The sequence below is a fragment of the Arvicola amphibius genome, chromosome 3 (assembly GCF_903992535.2).
Source record: "Arvicola amphibius chromosome 3, mArvAmp1.2, whole genome shotgun sequence".
Classification (NCBI taxonomy): domain Eukaryota; kingdom Metazoa; phylum Chordata; class Mammalia; order Rodentia; family Cricetidae; genus Arvicola; species Arvicola amphibius.
In genome coordinates, this window is record NC_052049.1 from 28,251,627 (window position 1) to 28,264,624 (window position 12,998).

The 12,998-nt window shown below is 40.1% G+C and overlaps 1 protein-coding gene across 1 annotated transcript in view; it reads right to left on the reverse strand.

Annotated features, from left to right (window-relative positions):
* Window positions 1–682: 682 nt before the first annotated feature.
* The window catches only part of C6 (complement C6), a 76,945-nt gene continuing 64,629 nt past the window's right edge, over window positions 683–12,998 (reverse strand). Inside the window, exons 16-18 of the mRNA XM_038324323.2 lie at window positions 12,322–12,412; window positions 7,942–8,183; window positions 683–1,355 (exon numbers count right to left, since the gene is read on the reverse strand). Of these exons, the coding sequence (XP_038180251.1) occupies window positions 1,174–1,355; window positions 7,942–8,183; window positions 12,322–12,412 (515 nt within the window). The 3' untranslated portion in view covers window positions 683–1,173. The remainder of the gene's footprint in view (window positions 1,356–7,941; window positions 8,184–12,321; window positions 12,413–12,998) is intronic.

The window sequence follows — 12,998 nt, forward strand, 5'->3', positions numbered from 1 at the left end:
CTGCCAGAATCAGACGAGTAGCTTGAGTGAGAGGATGATGGTGAGTCCTAGGGAGAGGGCCCCTCTCAACTCTACTAATGCTCGGAAAATACCTCTTCTCAGGGTATTTCCTTCCTCATTTTTTCTCATTTTATGTTACAAGGTCTTTAGATGTTGTCAACATTTTATGATTAATGAGAGGAGGAAGGTCTGCAAAGCATAGGAAGATTTCTATCAGGTCCTCGGGCTCCCTCCTTCCCTGAAGCAGGAGCCCCACTGAGTTAGAGATACAGGAAAACACAGGCTGCGCATCCACTTATAGGGTGAGTAAGAAGTAAGAGACTATGCCTTTGACCAACTATGAAATCAGGGTCAGCTGGGTGGTGGTGACTCATGCCTTTAATCCCAGAACTTGGGAGGCAGAGGCATGAGAATCTCTGTGGGTTTAAGGCCAGCCTGGTTTACAGAGTGAGTTGCAGGGCAGCCAGGACTGTTTCACAGAAAACCTGTATTTAGAAAAAAAAATAATGAAATAAAAAAAATGAAATCAGGGCCAGCTCTGTTATGATTCATCTCAAAAGTAGGCGTTTTTAAAACGCTATCCCCAATGATTGCCATAGTACCACCAAGGACACAGGACAGTGCTTTCTATATCATGGAAACTGAGAAATTATTAGCGAAATGAAAACATAGAGGTCGGGTGTTTGTGATGTGTATTACGGACTCTGAAGCTTTCCATTTATTGATCTGTTGAAAAATGTTACAGGTTTTTATTGTTTCTAATTGTGAGGATAATGTTTATCACGGGCATCCAAGGTCCTCAGAAGCCCCAATGTATTTTGTGCAGTGTAAGATAATTTACCGGATCGATATGGACGTTTCATCTCAGAAATATGACACAGGGACAACATTAGATAGGAGGTGATATCGAATGGTGAGTTGATGGGAAGGTAAGGATATAGAGTCCACACAAAATTTTTTTCCAGTAATTTATGACCATGGCAGTTTTCTTTTCATACAATGCTTTTGAAAATTGTTTTTTTTAGGCTATCATACAAAGTAATGGAATTTATCACAAATGTGTCATTATACTTTGTTCCCATCCATTGGCCTTCCCTTCTTCCTGTCCTCGTGCCCATCCCTGCTTTTGGAGGTGTTGTTATTGAAGAGTAAATTCATGTCTCAGTGACTGTGCTAATCCAGACACCTCCCAGGGTTCAATATCTCCATCTTTCTGTTTGCACACCTTACAGCTCCCACTGTACAGATGTTTACTGTTTTCCCACGTGTAGACGATCCCATTTTGACACAGTAGAGTTGGTTCTCATCCTTGGGGCACTGTGGGGGCAACAGGCAGACACAATTGGAAGTGTGGGCTGTAATGGAAGAGACAGTGTGAGTCATCTCAGACAGTCCTTTGTGGCTTGGTTTTACTTAATCCCTTTCCCTATTACTGAGATCCTTGGTGGCAAGGAAGAGAAAATTGAATTATGGTGACATTCTAAAGGATCCATTGGATGGTGAGATGGGAATTTGAGACAGGAGAATACTTTCTTAAGCTAGTAAGGTTCTAGAAATAGGTCATTGCTGACCCCTTCCATGCCTCATGGCCGACATCCAATCAGGATTTGAGCTATTTCTCTCATTCACTCTATTAAACCACAAAGACAAGATCTGTGATGTGTCCTGTCCTTTACTCTGGGCACTTCTTATTAACATTATAGTCATTATTTATTGGATATTGTTGTGGGAGGGTCTTCTGTTTGAACAGATTTCATTGGTTAATAAAGAAACTGCCTTGGCCCATTTGATAGGCCAGCCCTGAGGTGGCTGGAGTAGACACCCCTGGGAAGAAGGGAAGTTAGTCAATTGTCATGCCTCTTCTCTCTCTGGGTCAGTCGCCATGAAGCCAGCCACCAGGTCAGACATGCTGAATCTTTCCCGGTAAGACACCACCATGTGGTGCTACACAGATTATTAGATATGGGTTAATCAAGATGTGAAAGTTAGCCAGTAAGAGGCTAAAGATAATGGGCCAAGCAGTGTTTAAATGAATACTATTTGTGTGTTGCTATTTCGGGTGTAAAGCTAGCTGTGCTGGAGCCTGGCGGGATGAAAAGCAGACCTGCTTGCCTCATTACTACAGGATATGAACTCTGAACGAATACATTGTGCTAAGCACATTACACGCTTTGCTGAATCCTTGCAAGTCTGTTATGACCATAAATCTGTTATAACCGTAAGTCTGTTATGGCCATAAGTCTGTTATGACCATAAGTCTGTTATGGCTCACCTATCTTATGCTAGTTCTACAGATGAACAAACTAACCTTAAAAGTTTGCCTGTGATCAAACAGTTAGTAAATAGTAGGGGCAGATATTTTAATAAATGACCCACAAGCCTCGGCATGTTTATATAACTGTGTCATAGCTACTCATTTCATACTAGGATATTATTTGGTTGCACCTGTGGTCTGTATTTTTAATAGGTAGTTAATTTGGATGATTGCCCTATGAGAGCCAGTTTTGGGGGCACCGAATCACTGCATAATTCATGTAAATATTGTGTTTATGCAATCATCTTCCTTTTTGTGTGTGTGTATGTGTGTATGTGCGTGTGTGTGTGTGTGTGTGTGTGTAGGACACAGGTTGCCATCAGCTATCTTCCTGGATTGCTCTCTACCTTATCATACAGAGGCAGAGTGTCTCGTTGAACTTGGAACTTGCCCATTTTAGCCAGTACATAGCCAACTGAAGAAGGTAAGGGTAGTGGGAAAATCTCATTTATTGCCAGAGAGATGGAACTGGAGAAGGTTAAGTGATTGTTCCACCTTGCATAAGAAAACCAGTCCTCTCAGGTCTTGGGAAGATGCCGTCATCACTCTTTGTGTGTGTTTCATTGTGACTTCCATGCACCAAGCCTGTTTATTTTCAGCACCTAAGGGCCATTCCCACCATGTCTAGCAAGGAATCCTTTAACACTCAGTCCTCACACTTCCATGCTTATCAAATCCAGGTCAGAAGACTCATCTCTCTCTTACAGTTCTTATCACACCCCTTTGCATTAAAGTGAGTCATGCAAGAGCTGTTTAATATTGGTTCCCTGAGTACTGTGAGCAGTCTGAGGGGAACAAAGCGTCCTTTATGTTCAGCCCCCTCACCAGACTGTACAGGAACTTCCATAGGTGGGATGCTAAGTGGGTTTTACTGAATGAATTTCCCCTTCCTGTTGGCTGGTTTGTTGGTAGTGAATATTCTTGTAATTCAAAAAGAACATTTAATATCCATAAAAATAGGTCCCCTAAGGGAGTCATTTCTTTTCTAAGTTTTGAAAAGAGAACATCTTGCTACTTTGATATTCCACTTTTGACTCTTTTAAATTTTTTTAATAATTCCATTTTAAATATGGAAGGAAAGGAGTTGTAAAGAGCTCACTGTATTCTCGAACATAGTTTTAAGAAAGATGGAATTCAATTCAACTTAACATTATGAGGACCGCAATTTGCAGGTTTGCTATAAAATACATTTCTAAACTCTTTCTTTGTAAATAGATTAGTTTGTATTATTATATATAAGGTGCTATTCCCAATGTTATTCACACCCTTAGCTGGAAAGGTCAGAGGCTCTAGGAACAGTGTGTGTGTGTGTGTGTGTGTGTGTGTGTGTGATGCCCCTGCTGTTGTTTTGTTAAGTGGACATATGGTCAAGCTGCTCTCAACGTTGATCTGAGAAGCCTCTTATGCCATGGGCAGTCAGCCAACAAGAAGACTAATAGCTGGTTAAAGGGCAGAGCATAAGAAATTGTTGCATTCTCAACTCTAAATAGGACATTTATATTACTCTATCTCCACCCAGAAGGCTCAAGGAACATCAAAGATAAGAGCGTGGGAAGGATGAACGAGCTGGAGGATGGGGAGAATGCTGTGAGATGCTGCCTTTAGAAAACAACGTGCCCTTTGCACTCATGAATCCAGGGCAGGTAACTGCATAAGACCTGCATGAAACAAGCCAGACAAAAGGGAGAGGGACTCACGTGATAAGGAGCTATTGGTAATTGGCACCAAAACAAGCGGGTTAAAAGGGAGGGAAGTTCATGAGATAAGGAGCTATCGGTACTTGATGCTTTCTGGGAGAAAGGGAATTATTTTTCTTCTTGGGTGTGGCTGTTGGTAGACTGTCCATGCTCCGGAGGATGGCCCCACAACCATGCAGTACTTAGTGGATTATGGAGGGTGATGAGGAGGAGAAGGGGACGTGGAGGAAGAAGAGGGAAATACTTGGAGTATGGCCAAGGGGAAGTGGAGAGGGAAGTTTGACTTGGATATGATGTAGAGACACTGTCTAACCTGTACAAAAGTATCAAGGAATAAATAAAAATAGAAAATTATACTGTCTGAGCCTGATTATTTCCTTAGAAAAAGATTTTTTTGTTGCTTAATTATGTATAGAACCAAAATTATTCTTTTAATTTAATAAGCAAATTTTTTTATTAAGAAATGGTTATACATTAACTTTATTACTACTAAACATTCTACTAACTTGAGATGTACTAATTAAATGTTCAAACTTTCTAGTATTTCTTTTAAAAATGAACTTGTGTTAGTAGAATCTGTGGGCACTTAGTAAAGCAGATTATTTTGTGAAGGGACACTTGGTAAAGCAGATTATTTTGTGAGGGACACTTAGTAAAGCAGATTATTTTGTGAGGGACACAGTAAAGCAGATTGTTTTGTGAGGGACACTTAGTAAAGCAGATTATTTTGTGAGGGACACTTAGTAAAGCAGATTATTTTGTGAGGGACACTTAGTAAAGCAGATTATTTTGTGAGGGACACAGTAAAGCAGATTGTTTTGTGAGGGACACTTAGTAAAGCAGATTATTTTGTGAGGGACACTTAGTAAAGCAGATTGTTTTGTGAGGACACTTAGTAAAGCAGATTATTTTGTGAGGGACACTTAGTAAAGCAGATTATTTTGTGAGGGACACTTAGTAAAGCAGATTATTTTGTGAGGACACTTAGTAAAGCAGATTATTTTGTGAGGGACACTTAGTAAAGCAGATTATTTTGTGAGGGACACTTAGTAAAGCAGATTGTTTTGTGAGGACACTTAGTAAAGCAGATTATTTTGTGAGGGACACTTAGTAAAGCAGACATTTCAGCGAAGTCGTATTGCAGCAATTATTTTCACATCACACAGGTTTGAAAAGAATTTCTAATAAAATAGTAAAACAAAATCTCTCTAAAGGAAGAGTTCCATAAATACCTTCCTGATTGCAAGGAAGAAAGTGAGAGAATGTTAAACATCTTCCTAAATTCCAACTTGGACAGTAAAGTCAGAGGCCATTTTTTTTTTTTAAAGTCATCCAGCTGTCCAAATTCCTTTTATTTTATTTTATTTTTTTGTAGAAGGAATATTGAGACAGAATCTCATGCTGTAACCCAGCCTGACCTGGAAACCACCATGTAGCCCTGCCCGGCTTTGAACTCATCAAATTCTCCTGCATCAGCCTTTCACGTCCTAGGATTGCAGGTCTGAACTGCCCTACCTGGCTCTTTCTTTACTTCTGACAATAATATCCATGTATTACAATTCTCTGTGAAAATTGTTGTATATAAAAAGCATTCTGCCTAATACCTGAAGCTCCTTTCTACCACAAAATCCTGTTTCGGAGAGAGATGTCAGATGATTAACGCTGTTGGCCAAACAACTAAAATATGCATAGTAGAAGTTTTATCTACAAGAGATTTTATAGTATCTAGCATTGGGTGGTGTCTGAATCAGGCCTTCTCTTATGTGAAATTGCCCTGTTCAGATGTGATATGGACTGAAAGACTTGGATATTTTATTCTCTTGAGTGAGGGCAAAATCAGCTGCTCTGTGCTATGTGAAGCCACGTCTTTCCTCTGTTATGGTTACACCTTGTGGCCTGCCGAAGAAGATGACTTTGGTTATCAGTTTTTAAACTGATCAGAAGTAGTGTGGACTTGAATCAGGCATTTTCTTCTTCTCTCAGATGAATGAAATACTTGCGAACATCAGGTGATTTACATGAAACAACTCCACAGGTTTCTACTGTGTGCTTCTTTTCCAGATTTCAGATACAGTTCTTGAAAGTGTGTCATAAGGGGCATCTAGATGCCCATGTGCGTTACGTTAAATCCTAATCTCTAGCCATATTTTGTAAATTATACGAAACTTCCCATTTCAGGGGCAGGTATTATCTTGGAGCAGATGCACTGCCATGAAGTCTCCGCTTCCTTTTGATTCACACAAGTGATGGCAACAGGGATCCATTTAAGCGGAATGGGAGCACAATGCCTCACCATAATGAAAACTGGCAGCTTTTAATGGAGTAACAACCTCAAGGCTTTGTGAGGGTGTCAGCAGGTAAGTAGCGTATGTGATAAAGAGGAAGATATTATCATAAGAATATTTCTAGAAAGTAGGTTAATGCATTGTATCAATGAACATTTGATACTTTAAAAATAATATTTAGGGAGAGAATCTAGGAAGAATTTGGGGGAAGAGGAAGAATATTATAAAAGCATATTGTAGGGAATTGTCAATGTATGAATTAAAAGCATTATTAAATATTATTTACTCATAAGCTTCACTTTCTAAGGCATTTGTTAAAGAAATAATTTTAGAGTCATTTGTGACAATTTTTTCTGTTTTAGCACTGTTTATAATACCAACATATCAGGGGAAAGTTAAACTAATTAAACACTGAGCCGGACAGTGGTGGCGCACGCCTTTAATCCCAGCACTCGGGAAGCAGAGACAGGTGGATTTCTGTGAGTTCAAGATCAACCTGGTCTACAGGAGCTAGTTCCAGAACAGGCCCTAAAGCTACATAGAAACCCTCTATCAAACAACAACAACAACAACAACAAAAACCCAACAAAACAAACATTGGATAGTTAATATTATATTAATCATAGTTAATATTTGCAGACTTTTGTAGATATTCAAAACTATGTGACAGTAATATCAGGACATGGGATAAAGTTATATTTATATCATGTTATATTAAATGAATCCATAAATTTATAAAATATCCTATATAATATATTCCCATTTTATCTTTTATGTATGTGCATTGTATACAGGGCAGCACTTGAGATGTGTGAGACAGGCACCAGGGACAAATTTTTAATGGATTTGTCTATCTTTATAGCTAGTGATCCAAATGAGAATGTCAGTACTGTATTGGTAGTCCAATTTCAAGCAATTTTGAGCAAATAGTCCTTTCAGAATTATTTACTTGCTAGGCTGTGCTCTGAGAATTAGAATCTACCTCTGGAACAGAAGCGATACTGTACACGTGGGTCATGGCGCTTTTTGTGGAGATCTGGTTGACTTTATAGGTCAGGTGACAAAGAGAAGCAGTAGAAGATCAAAGATTGTTCCATAGGGAAAAACAGTGCTCGAGCCCAGTGCAACCCTGAGCTTGGGCTCAGATTGTCTGATTAAAAAAAAAACACCAGTCATGCACAGCCCCGGTCACTAGTAGAGGGATTAAAGTAATTTAAGGAAAAGGTTTCATCAACTGGTATCCACACTTAAGCCCAATCTTATCTAGATAGGAAAGTTGGCTCAATTGAGTCCGAACCAACAGGGGGAAAATTAGATAATTCCCATGATGACTCTTCAACTGGAGTATGGCAGGGGCTGCCTGAACCTAGAGAGCAGGAAACTGTTCCCCTTATTGGAATCTAAGGGTGGCACCGACTATGTGAGCATAGGAAAAGGCTGGCAAGATGCTTACCTGAATTAATTTGTGGTTAGTTATCTTTAGCCTTTTGTGTTTAGCTCATTAAAACTTTATTAAAAAACAATTTTTAATTAAAGTCGGGTTATTCTAAAAATATGATGTATAAACGGGGAGGAAATATACCACACCACCTGAGTAGAACTCAACTAAGAATGTTTCCAGCATGTGTGTACCCCAGTAGCTCACCTGAGCATTGTTCCCAGTCATAGCAGCTGTCATAGCCACAGGACACTCTCTTGGTGCTATTCAGTGCGAGTTTTAGCCTCTCAAGACCCCATTCCAGCTGGGGGCCTTCTCGGCAAGAACCAGCATGTACAAAATGAAACCGGTTGTTGTTTAAACATTTTTCAGCCAAAAATTTGCAAGCAGATGAAGTGAAGTATTGGCTGGATTCCACATCAAATATACAAAGGTCTTCTGAATAATTACTGTGCATGGAAGGAAAGCAAGCGTTATAAGTGAGGGCAGGAATGCGCGCGCGCGCATGCGCGCGCGCGCGCACACACACACACACACACACATGCACACACACACACACATATGGCATAGAGCCAATTAAATAACTAGCCACTCAAGTTTCCTCACTAGGCTTTTTAAATGTCACTTTCTCTCCTTCCAGCCCTACCCCATTTCATCTTGTATTGTTTCTGAGACTCATATTTTTGATTTCCAGTCCTACTCTTGGCATTGCTTGCAAGTAAATTCAAGTTTAAGTCTGAACACTTGAGTAGCCAAAATTTTCTATGATTGACTCCAACCAACTGTCCTGTTTTATTTTCCCATCTCCCAAGTCCCTCTAATGCTTGGCAATTACATCAATCAGATATGCAAACAAACTCTTGAGGTTGTTTCCTTGCTAGCACCCTCGAGCATCGCATTCTTTGTCTTTGCTGATATCAAGCGCAGTTTTGGCTTACCCCCTCAATGTAGCCCAGGGTCTGTATCTTGGGGGAACTCGAAATATCTAATCAATTGCTGCCATACAGTATCTAAATCACTATCTCACGTAGTAAATGTATTTGTGCTCAGCTTTAGAGCACGAGGCTTTAAGCCATTCCTTGGCCGACTCACTGCAACTCCAGAGAAGGAGATGCATCTTGCTAATGTAAATGTATAATACGTGATCAGTTTTTCTCATGGCTGATATCACGGATCTCTTGGATTACTCCAAATCTGAGTTCTTTCTGTGGTGTCTGCTCCAGAGTAAACAGTCAGTGCCCCAATATGTAAAGTTATTTCCAGAAAGTAGAGCTTATGTCCTAGAACAAAAGGCGACTTTCTCTGTTCAGAAGAAATAAGCCACGGGCTAGCCATTCTCACTGTCTTCACCCCATATGAGGAGAAATGATGGGCAGAGGAAGGACTGGAAGGCATAGCTCAGTTGTGATGGGCTCTTCAGGGGTAGAACATATGCTTAAGATTTGGTGTACGCAGACACAGAAAGAAACTTCCTTTGTTAAAAGGACAATATGACTATTTTGAGTAGTTTCCAGAAAGCGTCTTCTGGTGACAGGACTCCAAAAGGAAGAAGCCATTTGTGGAAAAAGCTGAGGAGCACAAACTGGGCCACCTTTGGGCTCGTGTAAACTGGTGGGATTACAGAGAAAAAGATCTGCTGTGCTCTCCCAAATAATGGGGACTGAGTACTTACAAATATTTATCCACATTTGTACAGAGGAATCTGGGAGCTAACAGTGTTAAAAGTGACACTTTCACAACGGCACATAGGCTGTTGACCTCCTCCGCAGCACCCGTTCTGTTACTGTCTCAGGCCCTGTACCTAATTTGACTCAGAGAAAATTAGCAACATGAAGCAAGAGATGGGTCTTCCGGGGAAAACAGAACTAAACAAAACAAAAATGTTTCCACTTGTAGTCTTCCTTCTTGCTCTTCCGGGGAAAACAGAACTAAACAAAACAAAAATGTTTCCACTTGTAGTCTTCCTTCTTGCTCTTGTAGAGCAATCTCGGACCCTGAAACATCTTAAAGGTGGAAAAACGAACAAAAGGAGGTGATGGAGGAGAGTTATCTGTCTATGTTACTTTCATTGGTTAATTAATAAAGAAAACTGACTTGGCCCTTTAAGAGAACAGAAAATTAGGTAGGCGGAGTAGACAGAACAGAATGCTGGGTAGCAGGAGTGGGGAGACGCTTCAGGCAGTCGCCATGCTTCTCCTCTCTGAGATGGACGCAGGTTAAGATCTCTCCTGGTAAGCCACCCCTCGTGGTGCTACATAAATTGCTAAATATGGGTTAAAGCAAGATATGAGAATTAACCAATAAGAAGCTACAGATAACGGGCCAGGGGCCAGGCAGTATTTAAAAGAATACAGTTTCCGTATAATTATTTTGGGTAAAGCTAGCCGGGTGGCGGGACACAGCCCGCCGCACCTTCTACAAGGAGGAGCCTCTGTCTTATCTGAAATGGTAGACCTATGCCTTAGTTACTTTTCTACTGCTGTGATGGTGAAAGACCACGAGTGAGACAGCTTATAAATGAAGCGTTTAATTTGGGACTAACTATTCCAGAGGGTTAGAGTCCATGACCACCTCGGTGGGGCGCATGGCATCAGGAAGGCACGGTGCTGGAGCAGAAGTAGAGAGCTTACATCTTGACCCATTAGCATGTAGCAGAGAGACAGTTAACCCGGGATGCTGTGGATCCCCCAATGCCCACACCCAGTGACAAACCTCCCTCGAGAAGACCACACTGTTGCAAGAGATTTGTATTGTTGCTCTGAGACTGCCAATGGAGTCGGATCCTGGTTTGGAGTGTAGAGTCTGGCATTCAGCTGGCCAGAGAAGACCATAGAGTTTTCTGGCCTACTCAGGGGAAGATAGAGGGACACTCAGGAGGAATAAGGAGGGGCCTAAAGAGATGCGTTGCCTGCTCTATCTGGGAAGGTGGAGAAGAGGGTCAGGATTGTGAGGGTATATCTCTCAGATTGATTCCCTAATAGTTAACTCTGAGTTTTTTTTTTTTTAAATAAATCAATAAAAGAAGTCACAATGCCATACCTCCTAACCATACCCAAACAGTTCCAAAAACTGGGACCAGGTATTCAAATACATGAGCTTATGGGGGTCATTCCCATTCAAACCACTACAACCCATCATGCTTTCTCACCTTTCTTTGTGAGAAAGAGAAATAAGGTTTTATTAAGCAAATGGCACTTGGGATCTTTTTAAAATTTTTTACATTCAGCTGAGATGAGTCCCTAAAATAAGCAATATTGACACCTCTGGGTTTGTTCAGTAAAGAAAAGGCAGTTATAGCAACAGAGAGGAGACAATAATCACATGAGCACTTCTAATTTTTTTTGCTTCCCGCCCAGCATAAAAGAAATAACCGGCAAGTGTGTGTGTGTGTGTGTGTGTGTGTGTGTGTGTGATGTGTGCGTACACTCACACGTGTGTGATTCATACTCATAACACTTTCTTTACTCCAACTTATTGGAGTTACTAGCTTAAACTATATTCAATAAGGAAGCAAGGCGATGGTATGGTCGAGTTTGAAACTTTTTTTTTTAATGTCGACCAGTTTTTATTTTTATTATTTCCAACAAATGAAGTATGCTTTTACATATAAACTCAAATTTGAATAAAATTTCCCACCTACATTTTCTATTTTTCCTAAAGTCTTATTTAGAAGGGCTTTCCTTATGGTAGCTTATAGTCATATAAGTATTTTTCCATGAAAAAATATTACACAAGCAAGGTGATATGGAATCTCTATTATGGCAATGCACACTTGTGGTTATACTATACAAAGTGAAACATTTAGGTCTTTGGTGATCTCTGTAGTAGCAATTATAGTTATGGATATTTTAAATTTTGATGTAGATTTTATTTTGACACTTGAAAATTTGGTTATAGTTTTGGAACTTAGAAGTTCTCTGTTTGCAACATGTTCAGTCATTTAAGCTTTAAAAGTGATGGTATGCACGTTTCAAATGTTTAAGTATTTTATCTTCTGAATTTTGTCAATATTTTTCCTTAATACTAGTTGAGAAAAGCATGTGCCTTTTGTACAAAATTGAAGAACTTACAGTCTGAATCACTGCCCTATTGCTGTGAAGAGACACCATGACCATAATGAAAGCATTTAATTGGGGCCTTGCTTACAGTTTCAGAGGTTTAGTCCATTATCATCATGGTGGGGAGCATGGCGACACATAGGCAGGTGCTCCGGAACGAGTTTGAAACTTTTAAATGGACAAGAGTAATTTTTAACACAAAAATTAGACTGCTTAAATATATAAAAGCAACACAAACTTCAGGAGTCAGACTAAGACATAACTTTAAAAACGTGCTCCCGGGAGGGGTGTTGGGAGTAAGAAAGTGAAGAGGAAGATGACATAATTGTATCTTAATATCAAAAATAAAAAAGATAATTTAAAAGAGCTTGCTCCTCAACAGGAAAAAATGAACCCACCCGAATGTAGGGGTTTCAGTTATGTGAATATTAATGTTATGCTTTTGTGTGTCAAAGACAGCTTCTCCATCAACCTGACTACCCTAGGTTGGGTTCCTCAATTTGCAAACACACTTCAGAGTGCTTCCTACCTGCAGTCTTCTTCTGGAGACATACAAACACACTCGGATCCTGATTGTTTCTGTCCTGGTTGACAAAGGCCCCTTGACTTTGTCAGCATATCTGAAACAAAAGAAAAGAGAGAGAGAAGAGAGAACAGTGACCTCGAGGGTTCCTAGAGATAAGCTTGGATTCAGGAGAGCAGGCTGTGGTGAAGGATTCTTATTTAGCTTCTGAATTAGACCATTCACTGTGGCCTCCCTAAATAAGCTGTCATGAAATATCCCATCGGAAATGTCCTTTCCAGCTCACTTCCTTTGCTATTTTCCAACCTAAAATTGCTGTTGAGCTCAGAAAACTAAAACTAAAACAAACAAAAAAAGGAAATGGTGAGAGTTTTGTTCATTTGTCTTTCAGATACTCATGGATCATTTATGATGCTCTGAGAACTCTCTTAGGTTCTGAGACTGGACTGAGCAAATTGTATCTCACAGTCTGTACCTTGTGGGGGCAGAGAGATGCTGATCAAACCAGCACAATAATACACAGAGAATTGCTAACAATATCCGTGATATTAAAGAGAGAGCATGCAATCAGAAAAATTGATGTTACTTGGAAGGTTAGGAACAGTGACGAGTGTGTGTCAGGGAGAGGATGTGGAGAGTGTTAGAAGCAGAGAGGACATCACATGTGAAAAATTTCAAAACGA